The sequence below is a fragment of the Fringilla coelebs genome, assembly GCF_963513975.1.
Source record: "Fringilla coelebs genome assembly, chromosome: 15".
Taxonomy (NCBI): domain Eukaryota; kingdom Metazoa; phylum Chordata; class Aves; order Passeriformes; family Fringillidae; genus Fringilla; species Fringilla coelebs.
In genome coordinates this window covers 12319541-12344896 of record NC_140041.1, presented here as the reverse complement: position 1 = coordinate 12344896, position 25356 = coordinate 12319541, and the positions used below count along the sequence as shown (strand labels likewise).

The following is a 25356-nucleotide window of genomic DNA, read 5'->3' as shown; positions in this document are numbered from 1 at the left end:
TGCTCTTGTTTACTTTCTGATTAGATCAAAATAAAAATATGTGCAGCTAGACCGGTTTTAATGACTCTGAAGATATGCCAAGGCTCGTCCTCTTGGTGTCTGCTTTCCCATAAACCTGTTTAGAATGTTGAAGTTATTCTTCACAATGAATTTCTTGCTTTTGCATTAGGCAAAAAAACTTAAGATACCTGATAAATGTGTGGGTTTCCCCACTGTTGTGCCATGGAATTTTTATTTAAAAACAGTTCTCCCCAAGTCTGCTTTTTCTAGCAGCACAGCTTTGCACACAGGTCAGTATGCCTTTCCCTTATCCTTTATCTCACTGGTTCCATGGATTATATCCTCTGTGGCTGAATCCCTTCCCTTGTAGAGGTGATCTTGCTTCCACCTCTGCTCTCATGCAGCTCAGATGTCTTCTGGTGTTTTCACAGAACTCACAACTGGTCTCTCAAAATTTCATATACAGCCATAGCCTTCAGTAGTGTTTTCCTGCTTTCTTTGTCATTTTCTGGGATCGCAAATTCTGTTGGAGTGGTTTCACTATTAGTTATTCCAAGAAATCTGTTCCTCACAGTAATAGGACTGATCCCTTTCCTGGGTATTGAATAGTAGGTGTTGCTGTCTTTTTATTTCTGATATAGTGCATTCAGAAATGCTTAGCACACAGCTACAGGATTTTAACAGAAGAATAGGGAAGTAATAGAAGAATAGGGAAGTCTGGCTTTTGAGGATAGGCAGTTCTATTTCCAATTACATGATGATGATGATCCTATTGCTGCGCTCAGAAAGGCACTAGCATGTCACTGGCTGAATCCATCTTTTAAGTGACTGTCTGGAGCAATCTTTACCTGTATCAGGGAATGGGAATTTTGTGTTTTCTGCGAAAGTACTCTGAAATTTTCACCAGCAGACTTATTCAGGTAAATGTGCTGTGTTTAGGTTTTTCAGAAGAAGTGATGAAAGGACTTAGTTGCAATTGAATTTTCTCTGCTGTTTAAAGAGAGGACAGTATTCTTTCACAAGCATGAGATTAGTGCAGGCTGTGTGCTTCATGCTGTGTCTGCAGCATCAGCAGCCACTAACAGAGACTTACTGCAAGGACTTTAGCTTAAAATATCGGCCATTAGCAAATCACTGACCTTTGTTATGAGAATCTGACTTAATTCTCAGTTCTCTGCAAACCTTGTTGCATCAAATCACAGTAGTTCAGTGCCTCTTACAGGTGGTCTACACTTTGAACACTCAAGGTGGGGTCTAAGGTTTTGCCCTCCCCATCTCCAAGAAGGTGGTTGAAGCATTGCAGCGCTGACTGGCAGCTGCATTTTGCCAGGCTGCCATTCCCTGCAGCCTCCAGTGGATGCTAGGAGGATTGAAGGTGTCTGAAGTCTGCTCTTGAACCATGCCTATCTTCAGCTTCATCCTGGTATCCTGGACATAGTTAACCATATTTTGAGCTTCAGATAAACATTTGGTAGTCAAGAATTAGCAACAACAAAGACAATTAAAAAACCTATAAAAATCCCAACACAGCAAAAGCACCACAAATATTTGCTGTGATGACACTTGTAACATTTCTTTGAGATGACTTTTTATTGACTTTCTGAGCATGCTCTTTTAGAATTGCTAGGGGATATGAATAGGTCAGTGAGAGAGCAAAGCAGTTTCCTTATGAGCTCTACAGGAAACTCCTGGATGTTGCTGTTCTTCCCATAGTCCTGTTTTTACTGTCATGTAAGCTTTTAATTTCTTCTGTCTTCTGCTCTCACAGTGAAACATTACACAGATTTAATGATTAGTCACAACTTCATCCCTTTTCATACACAGAGTTGTATAACTGTCCTAATTAAACATGCACATGGTAAAATTGCAAGCTAGAAAGAACTGCCTGGGCTTGGATGATAGCAATTAAATGATTTATGTTTACAGACATCAATATTTATCTTATGCCTACCGTCTGTCCTAGCTTGTCATCTGTGGTTCCATGTGTAGTTCATTGGCTTTAGTAAGCAATCCAGATTCTTTTCTCTGGACACTGTGTTCTTGGCTGAGGAGAATATTGCTTTTCATAAGATCATGGAGTAAGACCATATTCTGAGTTTCACAAACACTCTTAGTCTTTCTCTCTTCACCTGAGGATTTTTTTCTGCTAAAGTTTCAGAAATACAAGGTTTCAAGGTGCTTAAAATAAATGAGTCACTGTCTCCTCCTGCCCCCAATTGTTCTCAAACAGGGAGTTCTTGCTAAAATTATTTAGGGTGATGCCCCTGACAAAAATACGGATGAACCAAGTCCCAGTTTCCACTGAGTTTCAGTATGTTAAACAGACACAATTTATTTTTCTTTTCTGCAGTTCTCCTTGGCTCTGGTGGGGTCAGAAGCAGCAGTAGCACTTTGGCTGTTCCCAGTTGAGTCATTTGGAATGCAAATCACTTTGCAGTGATGCCAGAGGTTCCCATTGTGCTGGGCTTTATTTAAAACGCGTGACAGATTGTCAGCTTTGTCACATTCCCTGGGCAGCAGGGAATAGGTAGAGGCTTCAGCTTTGGATTCAGATAGAGCTGGACTAGTATCAGAAGATCTTTGTCATCTTTGCTTTGCAGATAACTATAAATCATGTTAGAATATTACACTGAGTGCTTTAGCTTGATATTTTGATACTAACATAATTTCTCAGTGCAAATAAATTCCTACTGGGGAAGCTTAGCAGAACATGTGCTCTGGGGAATACAGTCTTCCTGTACCCTTCCCTGCTTTTCTTCCCTGTCTGAACTAGATATGAAGAGCAGAAGTGAAGTCTGGGGAAAATATCAAGCAATATAAATTATCTGCTCTTCATTGATCTTGCACTATCTGTGCTGCAGGGATATGGGGTTGCAGGAGCATGTGCTGCATCTAAATACAGGATCTTGCAGAAGGGTATCTCTTGTGCTGTAAAAATGTGCTGCTAGTCTGGGCAGGAACTATCTTCCCAACTAGACAAATAGGAATCTGGGTAGATGTCCATGAAAATAAAGCTAGGGATGCACTTTTACTCTAAGATTTGCTGTCTATTAAATATCTTGGTTGTTTTTGCATGAAACCAAACTTGGTACTGAGGTGTCCCTTGAGAGCTGGATTAAAGTTGATCTTGTGTGAGTCTGTGCTCTACTAGAGATTAAATACATTGTGTTGAGTTTTCAATGCTATTCAAAGCTTTTCAATTACTGTGGTACTGTTTCAAAAATATTCAGAAGGAAACACTGAACGTTCTTTTCCTATTCAGTCCCATGTTAGCAGGACAAGGCCTGAATGACTTTGCCATTTCAATTTTAAATAAAGTTTAAATTCTTGAGGAAAATAATTTGAGGGCTGTGGAATGTTTTTTTCAATTATTGTGAAAATCTTAATTTCTGAGATTATCAGTTTTGATTCTTTTGAGTAGTTCTGTCAGCACAGTCCACATCACCAATGTTAGTGAACTTAATAGGAAAACTGATGATAATGACTCTTAATGTTACTATTTATCATGGTAAATTCAAAGAGTAACAAGGGAACATACCAGGCTCTTGCACAACTCTATTTTAAGTCCCCATTTTGGAAAATTATTAGCTATCACCCTGAGTTATTGTGCCCAGGGTTTCAGAGGTGCTGCTCTTTTAGCTCTTGAACATAATTTTGTGAATACAGTAGCTTCTTATATATTAGGTTGTGATTAAAAGATTTTGAACAAATGCCTTGTATTAAAATAGGACCTCATGTTCTCTACTGTCACACTAGGTTCTCTGTAGTTTAAATCCACTCTAAATCCAGAATCTTGGTGCTGAAGTCGTTTGCCTTATACAGTTCCTCTCTGAGGGAATGTGAGTTGGAGCAAGCAGATGGAACAAGCAGATGAACAGATTTTGCAAGCATTTTGAAAATAGGTCTTGAAAGGGTTTTTAGTATTGGAAGCAAATTAGTCTGGATGAATAAGAATGAAGCTTCACAAGGTTTTTTTCTCTTTCTGGCTTTGGTTTTTCTAAAACTTTTCTTTCTTTTAACTTAGAATTACCCTGTGTTCAAGATCCTCTTTTTTTAATGAGGTCTTTGCTTTAAACCATAGGTGCTCTCTCTGCTCTATAGGTGATTTTGTTCTTTTTCAGCAAGGCTTATGGTTTTCCTATTATCCTTGTACCAATAATTTTCCCTTTGGGACAGGAAATAGTCTAGAGGCAAGACACTATGAAAACAGATGGGCTGCACATTGAAAATGGAGCTGATGAAGCTGACAGCCTCTTTGCGATCCTATCAAGCGTGTCTTTGTATGGGTGATAAAATCAGCAGCCAAACTTCTGCCAAGTTTTTTCAATTCTCTTCTACTTTGCAGCCACATAACCACACAGGGGAACTTGCATAACTCTCCCCAGCAACATCCACAGCACTGCCTATGTTAAGGGCACTCAAGCAATATTCTCACTCAACTCCTGAATGTTTTTCTGAGAGTTGCCTGTTTAGGTATTCACACCTTCAGATCTGGAACAAACGTACTTTTGAAAGCTTGTTCAGACTGCACACAGTAATTACAATGTGGGAAGTACTGTGTACCAGCAGTAGAGATCTGTTACTATGTGTGGAGCTGCAGAGAGTTCAGGGCAAATGCTAATGCCCTAATTTGAAAATCTGGGTTCGAAGGACAAGGCATGAGTAGAGTGCCCAATAGCATGTTCCATGTGCCATAGATGGCTTAGATTAAAACCTCTTGAGTTGTCAAATGGCTTTGTATTTGGAAAATCTTGTGAGCAGCATGCCGTGTTAATTTAAAATAGAAATTAAACTTTTTCCCCCCTTTTTATAGGAACTGGAGACATTGTTGCTGTCATGATTACAGAATCGAAGGTTAAGGAGATCCTGAATTACTTGGAAAAGAATATCTCTGTCCTGATGGCCATAGCAGTGGGGTCTCGTGTTCCACCGAAGAACTTCAGTCGGGGCTCTCTAGTCTTTGTGTCAATATCATTCATTGTTTTGATGATCATTTCTTCAGCATGGTTAATATTTTACTTCATCCAGAAGATCAGGTACACAAGTGCACGTGACAGGAATCAGGTAAGGGTTCTCTTCTCTTAAGTTATGGAGATAATATTTCAGTATACAATAATAAATAGAAAACAAATAAGGAATGCCCATCAAACTAGTGTTCAGAATCTCTTTGTTCCAAGGCAAAGCATGTTGCCAGAAAAGGATTTTTATACAGCAAAGTGTTTTCATCCTGAGCAGCACTGGTATAGATCCTATTACATGACAGAAAAAAATCAAACTGAAGCAAAATAATTGAGTTTTTGTTTGTGTAAGTCCAAAAGTCAGATGGATTCTATGTTGGCTGAGTAATACATACTGGATGTATGTTGGGAATAAGGAGGAAAGTTAAATTGTGAATCAACTTGTGTAGTGTAGGGAAACACTGAGCAAATGTTACAAATTCTCTCCATGCTCTTAAGGATATGTTCTGTAATAGTTAGGGTAGTTCAGAAATTGATAAATCAAGTTGTCAACTCAAACACAGATAAACTTTAGAAGTAAATGTTTTACTAGTATGGACCTAATGATCCTCCACGGTGTGCCTTGGCTTTTCTTGAGAAGGATCAGTAAACGCACAGTGCCCTGTTTGCCCTGTCTCTCTGTCAAGGCTAACTTAGAAACCTCCTGACCTCTAGTCACTGTCACCCCTTTCCCCCAAATTACAGCTGATACACAGCCGCTGACTATGGGCCAGGTTTTTTTTATTCTGTCAGACCCAAAATAAATCCAAACTTACAAAACCTCAACTGTGGCACAGGATTTCCTTTTCAGTTACTATAAATAGTGTCTGATGCTGCAGGTCCCATGGGCATACTGTAGATTTTCTTAAGGATGTCATTCTTAAATGACCGCACTGTAGCCAGTACTTAGTGTGGTCCCTTGGGATGGTGAAAGTTTAAATATAACTGTAACTTAATGAATGTCTGTGGAATACTAAATTGTGCCTTCTCTATCCCCTACATGGCTTTAGGCTCCTTCCAAATGTCCACGTTTCAAAACAGTTGCTCCATTGGGAAAGGGCTCTTATGACCTTTCTTCTTTCTTTAGATTTTTACAAAGGTCAGGAGAAACTTGATGAAAATTTTATGTGGTTTAAAAAGCTGAGCTTATTAAACTTTAATAAGAAGGTGGCGACAGCTACAGCTTATTTTTAAAGAGCTTTGAGAGCTTTCACAAAGACTGTACTGTTAGTGATGAAATAACTTGGTTTAGGCTATGATCTTGTTTTTAAGTTATGTCAAGGCACAAGTTTTTCTGGTTTTTAAATCAAAGCCATCAAAAACTTGCTGTGTTTTGTAGATAGCACAAGAAGATATTGGTATTTCACATCGTTATTCTTGCGTGCTTCCGCCGGAGGTGTGAAACTCTTTTGCATGTGGAAGTGACCTTTTCCATCCAGACAGTTGTGGGTTTTAAAAGCAAACATATGCTGTGTGCCTGTCCCCTAACTTAGCAAAATAGCAAATCCTGAGCATTTCCAGTGTTAGCATGAAAGAGTATTTGTTAAAATTAGAAAATGGAAGAGGTTGACCTCTCAAACGGAAGAGATGGAAGTTATTATTTAGCAAATCTATTTATGTAAAAGAACTTCAATATGTTGGAAGAGTTCTGCTGAAATATTATGCTTTCAATGGGAAAATAATCTTTAAAATTTCTTGTAGTGCATATACAGTCACATGCAGCAGAACGAAATATAGATACTACCCACATTTACTTAGCTGGTGAAGTTGAGCATTTACGTTAAATGCCATTTCAGCCTCTTTCCTCTCTTAGTAATCATGCTTTTGGTTATGCAGTGGTTATCTACTCCAGCAGTGTGCCCAATGTGTTCTGTGTCATTAAGTACTCATGCCAATATGCTTGTTCTGGGGCATGTAATTTAGATTGGCTTAAATATACCAAATTCTTGCATATTGAAGTAAGGGTGAGATTTCTGACTTCAGCAAGCATATAATTTCCCTTCCCAGCTCTGCTTCTCATGCTGTGCTTCCTACATGGATGTACTTCAGTAGCTGGGACCGTGTATCTGATTTTTTCCAAATCCTTGTTCTAAAAAATATAAAATAAGAGCTGCTGTTCTGTAAAAATCACAAGGAAGAAAAGTGCTTATGTAATTCTAGAATATGTGGTACAGTCAGTTGTGATACAGACTTTTGAGGTCGCTGTGTTTCACAAATACAAGCAACTTTCATTGCAGTTTGCATGTGGGGAAATGTGTGATACAGGGGGGTACACCCCATGAAGGATTTGCGTTTCAGTTTTATAGAAGGTGGGCACAAAACCCCACACATTCATTGCAGGCTGCAGGAGAGGTTTTGAGAGCTGCATTCTGAGAAGCCCATCTCTTTCAAGGGCAGAGTACTTAGTACAGGTTGGAGGGGAAAGAGAAAATACATCACTTCTGCTTTTTAAGTCGGTTGTAAACCAAATCTGTTGTCTCATGTCCCTGAAGAAAGACAATGGGATCTTTGTTTCATCAGTGACCATCTCTGGGACCCCAGTGGGAAAACGGTGACAAACAGCTGTTCTTTATTAGCTGGAAGCTGGGCATTTCAGTAGGAATCAGCACTTGGATGTCAGAAAAGGCTCCTTCCATCCAGCTGTGGTGGTCATAAAGCATCATAAACAGCAAAAAAAAAAAAAAAATTCGGCCTTTGCATTCAGATTGAGGTTATCTTCAGTATTAATTTCAGTTTTATTTAAGTCTGTATTGGCTTATTTAGATTTCATGACCCATCATTTTTTTCTCTTATGAGATCCTTGTGGTTTTGGGTAATAGCAAGAGAGAAACTAGGTTACACTGGGAGGATCTTCTGCATCTCAGAATAAGATGAGCCTGCTCAGAGTGGAAATATAAAAATAATTCAAGCTTAAGAGAACAAGCAGTATATTACAGCACACTGAATAAAAACCAGTATGGACAGAATATAATGGAAATCACTGGGAGGGGACATTGCTTCAGCTTTTGTCCTGCAACCTGGTTTTGATTAGGTTTGCACATCAGTGTTGATTCACTTCTGTGGACTTCTGTACAGTCCATGAGTTTTATGCCCATGCTTTTGGAGAGCATTTGAGGATTCAACTGTTGGCTATTTTTCCTTCTCAACAAATCTCTGTGCTTTGCTGTGTTTGCATTTTGTCTTATGTGTTGGCCTGCTGCCATAGTGTGTATTGCAGTGGTATTATTGAGTCCAAATAAGTCATTGTAAAGGACACTAATGAAGCTTGTTTATCAGGGTTAATTTGTGTTCTCTTCTTTATCACTTTATTAGCGTCGTCTTGGAGATGCTGCCAAGAAAGCCATTGGTAAATTGACAACCAGGACAGTAAAGAAGGGTGATAAGGTATAATAATAAGATCTCAACATGATAAACTTCAGCATCATATTTATTTTTTTACTGGGGAAACAATCTCATTTTTTTCTTTGTGTTTCTGGTTTATGACTTTGCCTTTCTTATTGGAGGCTTACTTTGTCCCGTGGCAGATATTTTGTGTAACTGTTAGTATTGATGTGTGCTGCATATTTCAAAGAAGGTTTTCCTGCTCAAATACTATTTGCACTCCATCTGGCAGCTGTGACTGAGGGTGGTTTTGTCTGCTGGCTGACTGGGAGGGTGTCCTGGCATAAGCAGATAGGACTGGCATTGTTTATGCGGAATTTTAAAGCTTAGAACCTTATCATATGTAAGTTCTCTAAAGGAAAAAACAATTTAAAAGACAGGTAATTGAAGATAATCTTTTAAGTAAAATACAACTATTCAGTAAGTTAAGGGGGAGCGTAAAAAGGTATTTCAGTCAAAGTTACTCCAGGAATATTTCTTGTCGGTATACAGACTAAAATATATGGTGTGTTATGTCCTAAGCTTTTTCCACTTTTGAGAGCAGTATTGCTTTATTTTTGATTCTGAAAGGAAAAAAAGAGTCATTTAATCTCGCTCAATTTTTAGCTTTAATTTTCAAAAGGCGGGGGAATTCTGGCTAAGATTTGATTTTTAAAATATTATTTCTTAGGGCCTTTTTATTGTGATTCCTTTTTTCTTTCTTATCAACACTATCAGCAGTGGGAGATTAGGAAGTGATAGGAAAATTTGCTTCCAGAGAGAAGGCAGAGCAGATGTCTTTCTCTTCTTTCTCCCTCCCTATGTTATTTCAAAACAGCCCACTGCGCTAAATCTTTTCTGTAGTGGGAGAACATACAAATGAGAGGAACCTTTCAATGTAAAACAATGCTGTTGTCTTGACAGCATAAATTTGGAGCTGGCAAGTGCTATGTAGGTTGCAGTACAAACTGCATGAGGTGCACATGCAGGTGAACAGAGTGGGAAAAACCTTTTCTTCCTCAGAGGAGCCATCAGGATTCTCTGTGTGCAGCCCTGGCTGGTGCTGACCAAGAGTGGCTGTGGCCTTGCTCTGGTCCCTGTCTTGGTGTCTGGCTTGTAACTGGTTGTCATCAAAAAGAATAATGAAGTTGAACTAAGAGAAGGCCCAAACATTTTAAATATGTATTGTTGATGCCATATCTATATATAAATGAGGTCCCCCCTTTTTCATTTGAGATTTTAAAATATCATATTTTAAAATGTAATTTTAAAAAACCATAACTTCTGGAAAACAGAAAAGAGAGGAGCTGGTCAATCAGTGATCCTCATATTCATGTCTTGATAAGAATGATGATAATTCTGCAAGTAAGCAGCAGACATAAATATGGAACTACTCTGTACTAAGTAAAATGTGCTCATTCTGGCTGTAAAAATAAGCCCCAGAATTTTTATTCTGCCAAAACAAACAAACAAAAAAAAAAACCCTGGATAAAATATAAATGTTAGCTCTAAACTGGATGGAGAAAAAGGAAATCTAGGAAAGTCTCCACTATATTTTAATATGACTTCACTGAACATTAGAATCATCTTAGGCCTTAGCTTATGTATCAAATGATGATTTACCAGCTCCAAGAAAGGGCGGTTTTGCATGTATGAGATGCTTTTCTTGCTTAAGTCATGTTGGAATATAATAATCCAGTCATTGGGTTTGTGATTTAGTAACAACCACTTGGCACAGTGCAATTCATGTACTAGTCACAACTACTTTGACATTTGTCATAGCCTCAACTCTTGACTTGAATTCTCATTCTATTCATTTTAGGAAACAGACCCAGACTTTGATCATTGTGCTGTCTGCATTGAGAGTTACAAGCAGAATGATGTTGTTCGCATTTTGCCATGCAAGTAAGATAATAAAGTTGCTTTGTATGGAAACTGTTCTCTTTTGCTTCATTTCATATAATAGGTGCATTGTAATTCACAAATGCATTTGTTGGATGTTTCCAGTCCTAACTACAGACACTTTATTTTAGACTATGGTGCCAGAAGGTGTGAAGGTAGGTGCTGGCACTGTTAGGACAATGGAGATTAAACAGAATTATATTAAAGATATTGGCAATGGAGCTATTGAGATTGAAGTGAGGTGGAGGGGTGCAGGTTTAAGGACCAAGTGATGGGCAGACTCAGAAAACTTCAGTATAATGAGCCAGGTACAGGTGCAGCATTCTGTACTGTAGATGTGCAACTGGCTGCTGGTTTTTGAAACTGTAGGGAATGGAAATGCAGTCTTTGCAACCTTCATACCTCCTGACATTAGTCAGCCACTGTGCTGTCACCTGTCTTTGGTCTCTTCAATGCAGTGTGATCTTGGCTTGTGTCTGAAGATTTGTACTTGCTGGTGATTCTGCATTACTGCTTAAAATGTAACAACTTCCTCCCCTTTTATAGCATTGTGTTGACATTGACAGGTTTTTAGTTTGCTTCCATTCCAGTTCCATTCTTGAGTTGTTTTGGGACATTTTCTCTTGGAGAGATGCTTTTAAATACTTTTCCACCTGGTGGTTGATTTTGATGAATCATACATTTTGTTAGCATTAAGCATTACCAAGGACATCTTTCCCTTGTGTTCTGAAATGCAAAGCTTTCTCCTCATCTCCAGACACAAAACCCATGTGTAAATTAGGTTGTATATATGCAGCAAGATCAAATAATTTGGCTTGTGCTTGGTGCATAAATGGTTCTGCATGATACTCTAGAAGCAGCAAAGTCATGTGTTGGAGTTGATCTCCAGTCAGGCAGCAGCAGCACATAAGAGCTCATTATTGGTCTTCTAAATCCTCCTGCAGGCTGTTCTGAATAGCTTGACTATCTTCTAATGTGCAGGGTATTTCCATAATCATAAAAGGAAAACAGTAGTATTTTCTGTCTTACTGATCAAAATATGTGTGCATTGTACTTCTGTAGCCAAAAATCTAATTGAATTTACTGTTCTCGGTGTTCCTTACCTCTTGGACAGCAGGAAAGAATGACCTGTTTTAGATTCTCAGTGTTGTTTAGCTAAAATGCCCTACAACTGATTATTTAGAAACTCTCATTAAAATATTTAGAAATAGAAGGGTTAGATTGGAAAGATTTAGGAGCCTTTGGTCATGTGGATGTATGTGCATTTCTTCTTTAAAATTCAGTCATTTTTACTCAAAGTTGATGTCCTCTTGCCCTGAAAAATGTACTCCCAAGTGCAAAGTAAATATTTCAGAGTTACATCATTTATTGCAATCTCAAGTGAAGCTTGTATAGGTGAATTAAGCCCTGCTCTATTGATATGTTATGCAGAAGATTATTCAGAAATTAGAGGAGGAACTTCTGGAAACAGCCCACCAGTTTTGGACCACTGAGATGATTGTTTTGTAAACTGCCTGTTTTGAAAGCTTCTCTTGTGTAGTTCTACTGTGAAGCTCAAGGACATGGAATGAAAGGTCACAAGTCCCAGTCTTCTGTGCCTTTTTCTTTGTACCGAACAAAGGGCAGGAGGAGGCCCTTACCAGTGAAGAGAGGATGACTCTTCCCTGGTAGGAAAACAGCTGTTCCCACTGAGCACAAGGCAGAGTTGGCATTAAAAGCCAACTTCCTTAGTTAAACAACTGCCCCTTGGCAAGCAGCGGATATGTTGCTGATATCCATAGATACTATACAGACCATTTGAACAAGGTGATCATTGATTTACTTTTTTAATTAAGAAAAAAAAAGGAAAAGTCCTTTTTCTTCAGACACCTTTGTTGAGCTGCAGTTCTGCAGCCAGGAAGCTCTGGGCTCTCAGGGGTACTTCGAGCTGTTCAGGGAGCTGCATGCAGGTGCACCTGGCTGCCACCTCAGCACAACCTGCCCCAGTGCAGTTTCCCATGTAAAGGACAGATCAAGGCTCTTGTGTAGATCATTTTCTGTTCTGTTTTTCACAAGAAGGTAAGGTCAGCAAAGGCTCAGATTACATTGCTGCCAAAGGCTGTATGACAACTTTTATGTTCGCTTTCTACTTCTTTTTTACATCTCACTTTTCATTTGCTGCAGCCCAGCTTTTAAGTTAAGTGCAAAACCATCTCGGCTAGACACAGTGAGATGGATGCTTTCCACAAGATATTTTTTTATTTGTAGATGAAAAGCCAACTAGTACCTTCAAAGATGAGCCCAATAAATTTCAGATTCCATGTGAGATTTTTCAGTCTTCAGTACCTGAGATGCTTCTCCCCAAATCTTGTTATGGAGGTTTAACTCCTTTCTGCTTCCTCATATTTCAAACTTCCATTTTAGTGCAGCATGCAATGTTAGTTTAAAAAAAAAAAAAAGAAGAAAAAAACAGCACACAGACAATAAAACAAAGCCTACAAGAGAGTTTCTAAGCCGGATGATAAAATAAATTGCAAGGAAACCATGGAGAAAATTATTTGACCAAGAGAAAGCAAATAAAAGGCTAGAAGTTCTCACTGTGCCTGATGTAATCATTAGACGGTAGGAATCACTGACATGTGACAACTTTGCTGCTTTCATCAATTTAAAAGTTGCCTTTCCCTTTAGTAGCACAGTTGTTCTCTGCAGTTAAGTATGGTCTGTCATACTGTGCTTCAGCAGAGGAATCTGGTCTGGGCAGACACACAGCAGGCAAAATCTACCAGCAGCTGAGCAAGTTGCACCTAAAATTCTGTAGTGAAACACCACCTTTGTGATGTAAAGTTTCGTGGCATGTGGGAAATTATGGCCAATTTAAAAATAAACTAAAGTGAAATGGTAGAAATTCAGCTGCATTGTTTGCAGTAGTTCATTTTGTGCTTTAGAGAGAAGTGTTCAGTACCAGCAGCCTATGGACATACCTATAGCTTTAGTGCACAGAGGGACAAGCAGCCATCTGTTTTAGGCTTCCAAGCTTGAGGAATGTGTCTTTTGTGAATGTCATTATGTAAGTGAAAAGTGAGTAGAGGAAGCAAATGTCAGAGGGGTCCTAGCAAAAGACGAACCTCATGGACAATTTTCCTTATTCAGATAACTTTATTCTACCATCACACTATTGCACCTAGGGGCTGAACAGGCACTAGGTGAAAAGTGATCAGGAGTGGGTAGTGTGAAGGATTAGTGAGAGATAAGGGAAGGGGAGAGCAAAGTGACAGGTTAGAGAAGAACAAAAAATGACATTGGAAAGGGCAGAAAGATGGCCAAGGAAGGAAGGAATTAATTAACAAGATAGGAAAATAATTAAAAGACTAGCTAATACTATAAAATAAATGGCTTTTGAGCCAAAATTTTAATTCCAGTCCTGGGCAAGGAGGAGGAAAGTTACAAAAGCAACTAAACTGGATTTTCAGATTTTTATGTTTGATTCTGTGCTGCTGCAAATGGCTGCTTTTTTTAAGACCAAATTAACATAGAGTCTTGATGGAATCCTTTCTGCTTCCTGCAGTGCCTTGGACCCCAGGGCCAGGAGAGCAGCTGCCTCCAGCAGTAGCCAAAGAACCTGCTTTGCAGCAGCAAAGGTCCCTTTGGTGGCATGCTGCACTGAGAACAGGGAAGGGTAGTGAGCTCTAGGGAAACAGAACTTGTAAATCATTCAACCCTTCTCCTTTTGTGATGTGTGAATTTGGAGGCCTTATGCCACCAAAAGAGATTCCCGAGTCACTTTCTCCTCTGTGAAATGCTGCAAAGAAGCTATGTTGTACAAAAGTCAGTGTTATGGTGTTTATTACCAGCTGGAGGGCAACTGGATTGGGTGTGCTGACAGAGTGGAAAAATACCTGCAGGTCACCTGCCTGGAGTTGTGCCCGCATGGGAGACGCCGTCAGTGCTGCCAGCCTGGCTGCTGGCCCTGCTCCTTCCAGCCCCAGGCTGTGTCACACCTGACTCCCATCCTCCAGCCCCAGGCAGTGTCACCCCTGACTCCCAGCATGTGGCTCCTGGGGAACGTCAGCAGCTGTCATGACCAACAGCAACTCTCTGGGAACTCATCGGGTTTATGGTCTTGGAATACCAATTACAGAAGTAGGAAGATGGGGGAGGTTTGTGAGAGCAGAAATTGCAAGGGCTTACTTCGTCAGGGTGAGGTTTTGAAATAATTCTTGTTTGCTGTTGTCATTGCTGTATAACTGCTTTTTAACTCTTGCAAACAGAGAAATCCAGACAGAGCCTGAGCCACAATGATGCTATCACCAAACTTTTTAAGAGGTAGAGAAACTGTAAGTAGTAGGCAGAGCCATGCTTTCTAAATCAATAACCTGTGGAGAGCTGCGCTTCTTTGAAACACATTAATAAACATCCTTGAAGATTTAGGAGCTAAAAGCAAAGAATTAGGAGGTCATAAAAACAATTGTGCTGTGTATATAAATATATCAAAGTGCTAATGACTTTTTAAAATAACTCATAATATTTAGTGGATACATGTTGGCATCTATATCAGTCGCCTGCTTCACTCGAACTGAGTGCTTCTACAGCACTGATTAGCCAATAATGATGTAATAAAGCTGTTTTCATACTTCTGTGGAGTCTTGATGTCTGCTCTTGCCCAAAATACTAGATTTTCAGGTTTGTTCTACTTTAAAAAACAGACTCCAGAGACTTCAAACATGAGCAAATAAAAGTAATAATTTACCTAACTTAGAAAAATAGTATCTCTATATGTTTCAGAATATTTCAAACTATTATGTATCACCCAGTTTCTAAACATTGTTTCCTGTAGTTTTGTGATAATAAAGGGAATGCATTAAGACTTCATAATAATAGAAGTGAGTCTATTTTGGGTGATGATTTAAACAGAAGGCACTGTACATACCCTGTTTTTTCTGATTGCCAGCTTGCTAGAGTACACAGGCCAGCCAAGTGGCTAACTGAGGTCCTTTAAGTTTCTATTCCTGCATTATCTGGGATAAAGATAAACAAAATTATTTTGCTGCCTGTCCATCTTCTGTTAATTATTTTGCACCCTAATTCTGCATCTTTAGTTAGTACAAGTATGACATACAGCTGCAGCTGCTTAGAACTTCATTATGTTGATATTCTTTAGTCCCTCCATCAGCCTGAGTAGACATAGACTGTTACATAATTACGTACTGTCTTTTGCCATGTTTAACAGTTTCAGAAGGCCTTTCAGGTTGCTTTCCAGAGATTTAAGAGAGAATTATCTGGTAACATGCCTCATTTTGTCTCAGGTTTTAAAATCCCAAGGGATAGGGAGCAAAGAAATCCCAGATTCCATGATGAGCTTTCTCAGGGACAGAGCACAAGTGTAACCCAAGCAAGGAGGGGACAGAGAGAGTATCTCAGCTTTGTGCTGCCTTGGGGCACACGTGGCCACCTCTTCCAGACCCTGCTGATGCCTCAAATAGATGCCAAGACAGGCTTGTTCTGCCCCTGCCCCTTTCCCTGCTGGCTCCAGAGCACAGCTCTTTGCTGAGTAAGCAGTTCTTGTAATTGCAGATCTTTGTCATGATCACCAGTCTGTCGTGTTTGGGTGTGCCTGCTCTTACTGGCTTCTTGCTCTGCAGTCAGCACCACTGGAAATGAAGGATCAGGGCTCTTATCATAGGAATTAACATAGGCAGTTACTCAGACTGTCTTATTATGAGCATTTGCTAAAGCTAAGTTGGGTAGGCAGTCTTGTGATACCCATTCCTACCATGAATATGCTCTGAAAAGTTCTTTGCCTTTTGAAAAGCTAAGAGGGTATTTCCTTTACTTCCTTTAATTTATATACCTTGTTTTGGTCTTTGCATAGTCCTTCCTTGTTTTACTGGTTTATATCAATCCCAAAATTTACATTTATATCCATGTATGTGACTAAGATTTTGAATGCAATGTCGGAGGCAATTCAGACCGTTGCCTACTGCAGAGTTCCCTGCTTTGCAAGTAAGAGCCCAATTTGCCTTTCCATCTCTGAAAGCCCAGTTTGCCTTTCCTTTTATTTTTATGACAACTGTATGGTGATGGACATGTTTTCCCTCTGATATGAAGAAATACGGATGGCAGGGAAAGCCTTCTTTCTGCTTCAATGTGATAATTATAAAAGCCTTTTCAAAGTCAAACAGGAGTGTGTTTGGGTTGGTTCCACTGACTTGTGAACAAAATTGACAGTTGATGGGTCTGTGCTCTTCCTATCAAGTTTATGCTCAAGATTCTGCATCAAAACTGAGACAGGACTGTAGAAGGTTATGGTGGAAATGGTGTTACCTTGGTTCTTCTACCTTACATCCACTATTCACATCCACAATAAAAGGGGAGGGGTGAAAGGGGAACGAAAATCAAATGTTTCCTCCTAATTGAACTATTAGTAAAGAGAGACAAAAACAAGCAATATTTTTAATCTAGTTTTTAATTACTGCAATTAGCACAGAATATTGGCAATTCTAAGAATTGCATGTATTTTAAAATAAGGAAAAAACCCAACTATCCAACAGTTTGAGTAGTTTTGATTGTATTAAATAGAATTGTTTTCAAATTATGTATGTGCCTTCTCTGTTCTTCTAGGCACGTGTTTCACAAAATCTGTGTGGATCCGTGGCTCACTGAGCACTGTACATGTCCAATGTGTAAACTGAACATTCTGAAGGCACTGGGAATTGTGGTAAGTTGCTTGGTTGTGAACTCTTACTCTCCCTCCCATGTCTGAGACCCAAAATGGAAAGAATAATTGTAGGGGAGGAGGGGAAGGGTGTTCCAGTACCCTTACTCAGAAAATATTTGGGGGTTTTTACAGATTTCTTTAATGCCAATTTGTTGTTTTTCCTTCTTTCCCTGGTTGGTAGTTGAGAATATATTGTTATATTTGCATTTATGACAAGGATCTTCTGCAAGTTGTTAGATTACAGAGTAATCTTCCTTTTTGCCAAGTCCTTTCAACTCTTCTTGTTAAATTTACTCTCTGAAGTTCTTGTTCTTGTGGCTTCCTGTAGGCAGTCTTAAATTTGCACATTAAAAGCCCCGCCCTAGCCAAGGCCAGTGAGTTTTCCTCAAGCAGCTCCTGTCTTAAGGGATCCCTGAGGACTTCTTTCATTGACCAGCTCACAAAGGGGATAGCAGTGAAACCTCAAAGCAGATTTTTTTTAATCTTTCCTGTATGAGGAAAAAATTACAAAGTGGGAGTGATGCTCTTTTCAAAGTAAGAGAAGAACATATGGAGAGACTCTCTAAAGTGGCTTTTGATTCAAGACAGTGAGAATAATCAGGCCTCCATTTTTAGCTGTGTCAGTCACAAATTTTGCACATTTCCTAAGAAATAGTAGCAGATATTTTGTGGATGACCTGTTTTTGCAGCTAATAACATCCCTGGGTTTTTAGAAGAGAATACAGAATTCTGAGTTTGTCGTGATTGTGGTAAACCATACAGGAATAGGCTATGATATAGGTGTATTTGAGTCCCTTCCTTGTATCTCAGTCCTTTTTTCTGCTTCTTCCTTCCCCTCTTTAAGAGGTAGTATTGTATTTGCTGGGAATGCCCCAATGAAGGCAGGAATGATGAATCTGACTCCATGTTCTCAGAAGGCTAATTTAAAGAATACTATACTAAACTATACTAAAGAATACAGAAAAGACACTTACTAAATGCTAAAAAGATAATAATGAAAACTCATGACTCTTTCCAGAGTCTTGACACAGCTTGGCCCTGACTGGCCAATGAGTCAAAACCACTCACACCAGAATCCAATGAGACAATCACCTGTGGGTAAACAATCTCCAAACACATTCCACACGAGCAAAACAGAGGAGAAGCAAACGAGATAAGAATTGTTTTCTTTTTCTCTGAGGCTTCTCAGCTTCCCAGGAGAAAAATCCTGGGCGAAGGAATTATTTCAGAGAATGTGAATGCCACAAGGTAGAAGTTGTTCGTTTATGTGTTTCTCACCTGTGTGACCTCAGAACAGCCACAGTGGCTAAATAAAGTGTGTGTGTATGTGTGTGTGTGGTTCCATTCAATGTGTGGGAGTGCTGCATGAGGAACATTCCCCGCTGTAACAGGAGCTGTGTTTTTCACAGCCCAACGTGCCGTGCACAGATAATGTCGCCTTTGACATGGAGAGGCTGACGCGGGGGCAGCCGGCGAGCAGGCGCTCGGCGCTCGGCGACTTCGGCACCGACAGCTCCCTCAGCCTGGAGCCCCTGCGCACCTCGGGAATGTCACAGCTGCCACAGGACGGGGAGCTGACACCAAGGTCAGGAGAGATCAACATTGCAGTGACAAGTAAGTGTCCTTCGGCTCCCAGTACCGTCTACAGCTTCCGTGGTGTGTGTGTGTGTGGGTGTGTGTCCCTCTGTGCTGCAGGGCCCTGGTGATGGATGTCCCTGCAGGGACAGAGGTGACCTCAGTGTCTCTGCAAGAGGCATATGCTCCTTATTGGAACCAATAACTCTGGGTATGACAGTGCCAACACTTCCATTATTAATGGTATATCCATTTAGATCCGCATACAAAGAACCCTGGATGAACTGAAATGGCACCAAAATAACCTTCCTGAATTTGGTAACCAGCACAAGAAGCTAGATTGCCAAAACTGTTATTTATCCCTTCAGAATACTTTACATGCAATAATTTATACAAATATAAATATTTTAGCTGATAGCTATTACTGCAGACATTTTTTCCCCAGAGAACATTGCTACTGGAATTCTGACGTCACTTAGCAGGTGTTTTTTCTTAAAAAATTTGTGACTTAAAGAAGCATTTGATGTGCCAACATTTGAGTATTGTCCAAGTGTTTTATAACATCAGAAAACTGTTCCTGCACTGCTTGAAAGCTCTTATCCATAAGAGTATTCCACTTACTGGAATTTACCTAGGGTTTTTAATGTACAATAGCACTATAATAAATTCCACACGGATTGGGTGGAATTGCATCAGCTTTCCATATGCTGTACAGTCTCAACTTGATGCATGAATAGTTGTTTTTCTGGCTGAATTGAAAAATAGAATCTGTGCAGTACAATAGTCTAATTTTCTGCTTGTATTTTGTTTATGTGCATCTGTGATCTAGATTTTGAACTTAGTGACACTGGTTGCCACCGATACATGTATACAAGACAGTGAAGCCAATGCAGTTCATAAGAATGTTTCTTTAGATGCTGTAGCAAAGTAAATGTCTCATTAAAAAAAAAAAAAAAACCACCCTCACATCATAAAAAATGTAGTCCATATCTAGATTTGTCCTGATCTGAGATGGGAAAATCCACATACAAAATCTCCACAAAGCTAGTAAGTCACTTTGCCATCCAGTGTTCACCTTGCACTCAGTTGTGTTGAAGAACAACAGATTGTTGCTGTGCTGCTTCCTTGTTATGGGTGGGAGAACTGTAGTTTTCACTTTTTACTAATTGCCTTTTCAGAAGGTGTTTTTTACTGTCTGTTCCCAGCTGTAGTGCTGCTTGTGCACAGATGGGATGCCAGGGTAAAACAAGAAATAACCACCAACAGTTCATTCTGACAATGTTTATAAAAGTAAAGCTTTAGAAAGGGCTCTTGAAATGTTTGTATTTATGGATGACATATGCATTCTTTGATGCATCAGAGTTAAACCAAAAGCTGTTCAGCAACAGTGTTTGTATTCTGAACTGTTACTATACGCCAGGTTGATCCTGGGGAGAATTTTGAATAGCGAAGATTCTTTAAAAGACTACTTTGTATTACTTTTTATTTAATATGTGTTTGTGTCTACCCTAGTATTGAAATTATTTTTCTGTGGGTATATCTGTTTATTAAGTAGTAAACTGTAGTTATGTTTTACTGTTGAGCAATCTATCCTGATTTTTGTTGGGTTTTAAATAACACTATAACATAAATTCAGGAGGGAGGGGGCAAAGACACAGTTGAAGTGTGACAGTACTTTGGGTGTGCTTTTGTGAAACAGCTGCATCTCACCAAACCTAACCCAACCTGACAGTTCTCTTTCTGACTTGGGGGTGGACTGAGTTTTCATTACATTTCCCCTTGATCTTGCATTTCTCTTTACTTTGTTAAGTAACTTCTTTATCACTAACCCTTGGGCTCAGCCAGGAAATACTGTTTGTGCCATGCTTTTTTTCTGCACCTCTCTCCGCTTCTTCTTTGCTAGCCTTCTCCCGTCAGTAACTCTGTGGCTTAACCTCCTTCTGCTTCACCTCCTGAGGCCTGTCATGGCTTAGAAGCCTCTTGCCTTCCGCCAGTGGTGTTTGAGGGAAATATTGGCATCGCTTTCTCCCACGAGTGATTTCCTCCCTTTCCTTTGTCAACAGAAGAATGGTTTATTATTGCCAGTTTTGGCCTCCTCAGTGCCCTTACACTCTGCTACATGATCATCAAAGCCACAGCTAGCTTGAATGCTAATGAGTAAGTAAATACTCAGATGTTTCTGTGTGTTTCTGGTGGGTGTGTGTCATGGACAACATTGGGAATAAATACCAACACAAGGGGGAATATGGAGTTTTCAAGGAATCAAATTAATTTCCTGCTTTTCTCAAACATGAGTGTCTCTGTTAACAGCAGGTTTCAGGGTGACATGTAAAGTCCCTCTTAATTTATATTTAGCTAGGTTGTCTGAGGAAATCTCTTTGCTAAGTAGAGACGTGAAAAGGGGAAAGCAGAGAATATTTATGGTCAGTTTTTGATCAGTGTTCTAGGTAAATATTAGATTTCTGCCATTAAATTCCTGTGTTCAAAATTCACCTGCCAGAGCCAAAGCTTACTACCAGCAGTTACCTTTTACAGTTTCCACCTCAATTTTATAGTCAAATTTCATATTTAAAAAAATAATCCTGTATTCCTAGTTTGCTAGCTAAGGGGGGAAAAAAAGTGTTTATATGGAAAACTACCTTTTTCTTCTTAGGTGAGGGAGAGGTAAAAGCAATGAATACAGTACTGTTTCTTCTCTCTTAAATGAAGTGATACTTGCTTCCATGCTTTCTTAACCATTGTGGAAACCCCCAGCCTCCTTTCAGGCAGGCTGGACAAGAAATTACCCTAGCAGATGACTTTCAGGCTATTTTTAATAATTCTGTGTGTGGCCAAGTATAAATCTATTTTGCAGATCTGTTGACTAGGTACATCTAGTTATTTTCATGTAGGTGTACAGAATATCTGGACTCAGGATATATGTTTAATCTTAATTTAATTTTATATTTTGGAAGGCAAAGTGTCAAGCTAATGATCTTCAGGAGGGTCCATAATATTGGTCATCGGGGATTTTTGATTACTGCTAATTTGCAAATCTTCCTCCTCTTTTCATATGCTGATTCCAAAAGAGCTTCACAAAGAAAACTTTAGAACTTCAAAAAGCCCTATCAACTCTACTCATTTTTTTTCCCATTTGTCAAAATCTTGAAATTGCAGCCATCAATCAGCAGCTTGGTGACAGAGCTGCAGCTGAACATAGTTAATCTTTAATCTGCCTGGAAAAGCAGCTTGGGAAAGCATGGGGCAAGATGACCTGCAGAACAGGAATGTCTGCATTGCTGGGCACTTGCGCATCCTTGGGAAGGAGGAGGAGCTGGAGCCCATGAAGTCTCATCCAGATGTGGGCACTAGTAGCAGCTGTGTTTCTGCCTTCCTTGCAACTCTTCTTTTTGTTGCTCAGTGGGATCTGGGACTGTTTTTACTGCAAGGACAAGCTGCTGCACATTGGCAGGGACTTCGGGCCTCCAGCAAAGTGTTTTCGCAGTGATGTTCCCCCAGTACAAACAAAGGGTGTGCTGATACAAGGAGACCTCCTGTTCTCAGTGATAGGAATTGAAATGCAAGCACATCAAGTGTGTGCTTGAGACAGACTTGAGAAAACTCACAACCCAGCAACCAGAGCTTCAAAAATCACTTGTGTAACTGAGGTTCTTGCCTGTGGCCTTTAACCTCAGCAGTTCTTCATTTGAATCCTTTGGGATCTGAGCAGCCTCCACAAGTGCTGCTGGGTTCGATTACTCATTTTAGACTCTTTAAAATGGCACTAATGCTAAGATTTATTGTTTCACTGACACCTTCCCAGTGCCAGACAAAGAATTTCCTGTGCTGAATATCATGTCAGATATATGGCAACTCCTTCTCATTGCTTTTTCTATTAAACAGCATACCTGCTTTTTATGCTGCTCTCCGTGTAAAAAGCAATGCTGACATATCCTGCCTTTCTTATGTAGTGTTTCAAGAGGACTCTGAGGGGTTTTTTTATTGAAGAACAACAGTAGCAAGAATGAGGCCATGTAATATGCTGATGCAAGTGAAAGACCGGAAATTCTGCTTTAAAACTCACCTAAAAACTTATCCTGTACCTTTCCTTTACTGTGTCCTTCCCACAGCTTAAACATAGTTATTTAGAGCATTAGTTCTGGAGTTGTGAGTATATACATATTTAGCTGTGTATATGTATGTTGTGTGTATGTATAAATAAACACACATGAATTTTTAAATAGTTGTGATAAAAGTAAACATTGTCTAAGTGATAAAATAAGAAGCCAGCTGCTTTCTCTTGGTCTCAAAATACTCTTACAGGGCCAGTATAAAAAGCTTTAAGCAGTGTTTGAAAGGTACAAAAGCAGCACAGTTTGCCTTGCTTCCTAGGGAACAGTCAGAAATGTGGGTTTAAGCCCAAAAAGCCCAAATGTTGGATAGCACCACTTAGAGAAAGTTTTCAGAAGCAGATGGAGTGTCCTCAAAAGCTTAGAAGTGCTCAGACCTCTGGCTGTCCTGTAGGAATGATGTGACAAATACAGACATCTCTGAATGCTCTGGCTTTGTATAATTCGTCATTTTTCACTAACTTATTTTTGCAGGATTTTTTATTTTTTTTTAGTATTGGCAGTATTAACTTTAACATAAATATTTTGTTCCTTTTTTTCTGCCCTGCAGAGCAGAATGCTATTGAAGAAACGCTTTCCGGCCGATTGCCTTGGAGAGAGACACCTATTTTTATGCATCATTTATCGATCATGCAGCACAAGCAATTATTTAGTACATTCTATTTTTTCATAAAATTTGCTGATGCCAAAGCTTTGTATTAAAGAAAAAGTGAAGAAATAAAAAAAACTTTAATTATGAAATCTTATTCTGTGAGAATTTCATTTTTCTTGGGCTTTCTATGTTAGTACTCAAGTCTGAGAGCATTTTGTAAATTTTATAAGGTGCTTTATTTCCTCTGAATGATTTCGTCTTTGCAGATCTCTATTATTCTCCATTCATTTGGGACACAAGCTAAGTAGTGGAAATCTCATGCAGTGCCCTTGTTACAATGCCAGTCAAGTGACTTAACTGCCACAGAAGTCACTAAAAAGTGTTGTTAGCAGTCATTTGACATCAACTTGGTAGGGAAAAAGCTGGGTCAAGCTGTCAATTCTGCTGTAATGGACTTACCTTGACTCCAGCTGAGAATTAATTTGAAATAAGAACAGAATTTTCTCCATTTCTCCTCCTGTAACACTCCCAGTCGCCCTGGGAGCACTGCAGTATGATTTTTGCCTTGAGGTCAGGCATTGCTGGAGATTTGCAATGCTGTGGTCTCAAAACACAAATCATAAACCTTTTCTGTCTTTTACTTTCACCCCACCCTCCATTTGATAAAAGTGAAGCTGCTCTAAACCGCTTCTTCCTTCCAAATAACAAGTGAAAATGCAGCATTTCCCCCGCTGCCATATGTGAAGCCTCCTTTCATATCAGTGGCAGAGGTTAGTTTTGGTTCAAATTCAGATCATGGAAGATTGATAATGCTCTTTAATGTAGAAACTCCACAAGCATGTCCTTTCTTGCCACAACTCCTGAACTGATGAGGAGGCAGAGGGAAAACATCTCCCCTCACTGTGCTCACTCTGGCTGTTTCATGGAAGTTATGCAAGCTCTGTGTGAGTAATTTCACAACAGTCAGTTAAAACACACAGGCCTGAGTCGAAGCCAAATGCTAATGCTTGGCTTAATGAGATGGGTAAATGAGGGTAACAAGTAAGGAAGGAAAAAGTAATTGACAGAAGTTAAAAACCTTTCTGCGTTCAGTTGTTTTTGTTGTTCTCAGATCAAGATGTAGAAAGTGAATGCTTTCTAATTTAATTAAATGAACAGAGAGAAGCAATTTTGCTGTGAGATTTAATTTTTTTTATGTACTGGGAGCTAGAGGATTTAATTTAATTTTATTTTTATGTATAGGCACTTTTAGAATTTAGGAACACAGCCAGATGCTACATTAAAATAGTTTCTTAATTCTTATTTGTCCATCAGGCTTCAGCTGAGAAGGCAGCTTTTATAATAAGCAGTGAAGAATGTGATAGCTTCAGTGCATTTAATAGAATTCTTCTTCAGTGTGTCCTTGTGAAATTCTGAAAGAAATATGGAAACAAATCAATAGAGCAGTAAGTGCATTTTGAAAGACTGGAAAACCCCATTGAACTTACTCATGAGAAGGAAAAAAACCTCAAACATTCTGTGTTTGAGGGCTGTGTGCTTGTAACGTACAGCATGTGTCAACTGAGTGTTGTTGCCAGAATTGGAGGAATGCGGTTAGAGCATGATTTAGGGAACAAGCTATGATACATGTTTTCTTCACTCATCTCTCAACAGCAGTAGTAAAACTGATAAGTTTGTGCTTGTCTCCTGAAGCAAAATTCCATAGGTGCTATTTAATGCTGTTGGGCAGGGGCTGCGTGAGCAGAGCAGTGACCCAGATACAAAAGGTGCCATAATAGTGTTTCTTCTTCAGAACAGCAGCAGAAGGAGAAGTTGAGTGATATTTGGAACAGAAGGGTTGACGGGACTTTTTAGTGCATTTCCTTCCATGGAAGATTTAAATAACTCAGCATCATCTTTACCAGTTTTTCTTTTGAGCCTCTAACAATTGTCTCAACCAAGTGTTAATAATGATACAACTTTTGATAGGTTACTTTGATAGGTTACTTAGATGTTTATTTGTTAATGAAATAAATACGTTCAAAGAGGGACTCTACATCATCCCAGAAACTCTTTTTTTTTTTTTACTCTGGATAAACAGAAGGAAATCCCCAAAGTTTTTCATAGAATCATAGAACCACTTGGGTT

General features: G+C 39.3%; 1 protein-coding gene across 1 annotated transcript in view; it reads left to right on the top strand.

The window, feature by feature from the left end:
- The window catches only part of RNF130 (ring finger protein 130), a 41856-nt gene extending 18516 nt beyond the window's left edge, over positions 1-23340 (top strand). The window contains exons 3-9 of the mRNA XM_084215716.1: positions 4814-5064; positions 8310-8381; positions 10180-10262; positions 16857-16953; positions 18363-18567; positions 20592-20685; positions 23188-23340. Coding sequence (XP_084071842.1) covers positions 4814-5064; positions 8310-8381; positions 10180-10262; positions 16857-16953; positions 18363-18567; positions 20592-20685; positions 23188-23203 — 818 coding nt within the window. The 3' untranslated portion in view covers positions 23204-23340. The remainder of the gene's footprint in view (positions 1-4813; positions 5065-8309; positions 8382-10179; positions 10263-16856; positions 16954-18362; positions 18568-20591; positions 20686-23187) is intronic.
- The last annotated feature ends 2016 nt before the right edge of the window (positions 23341-25356 follow it).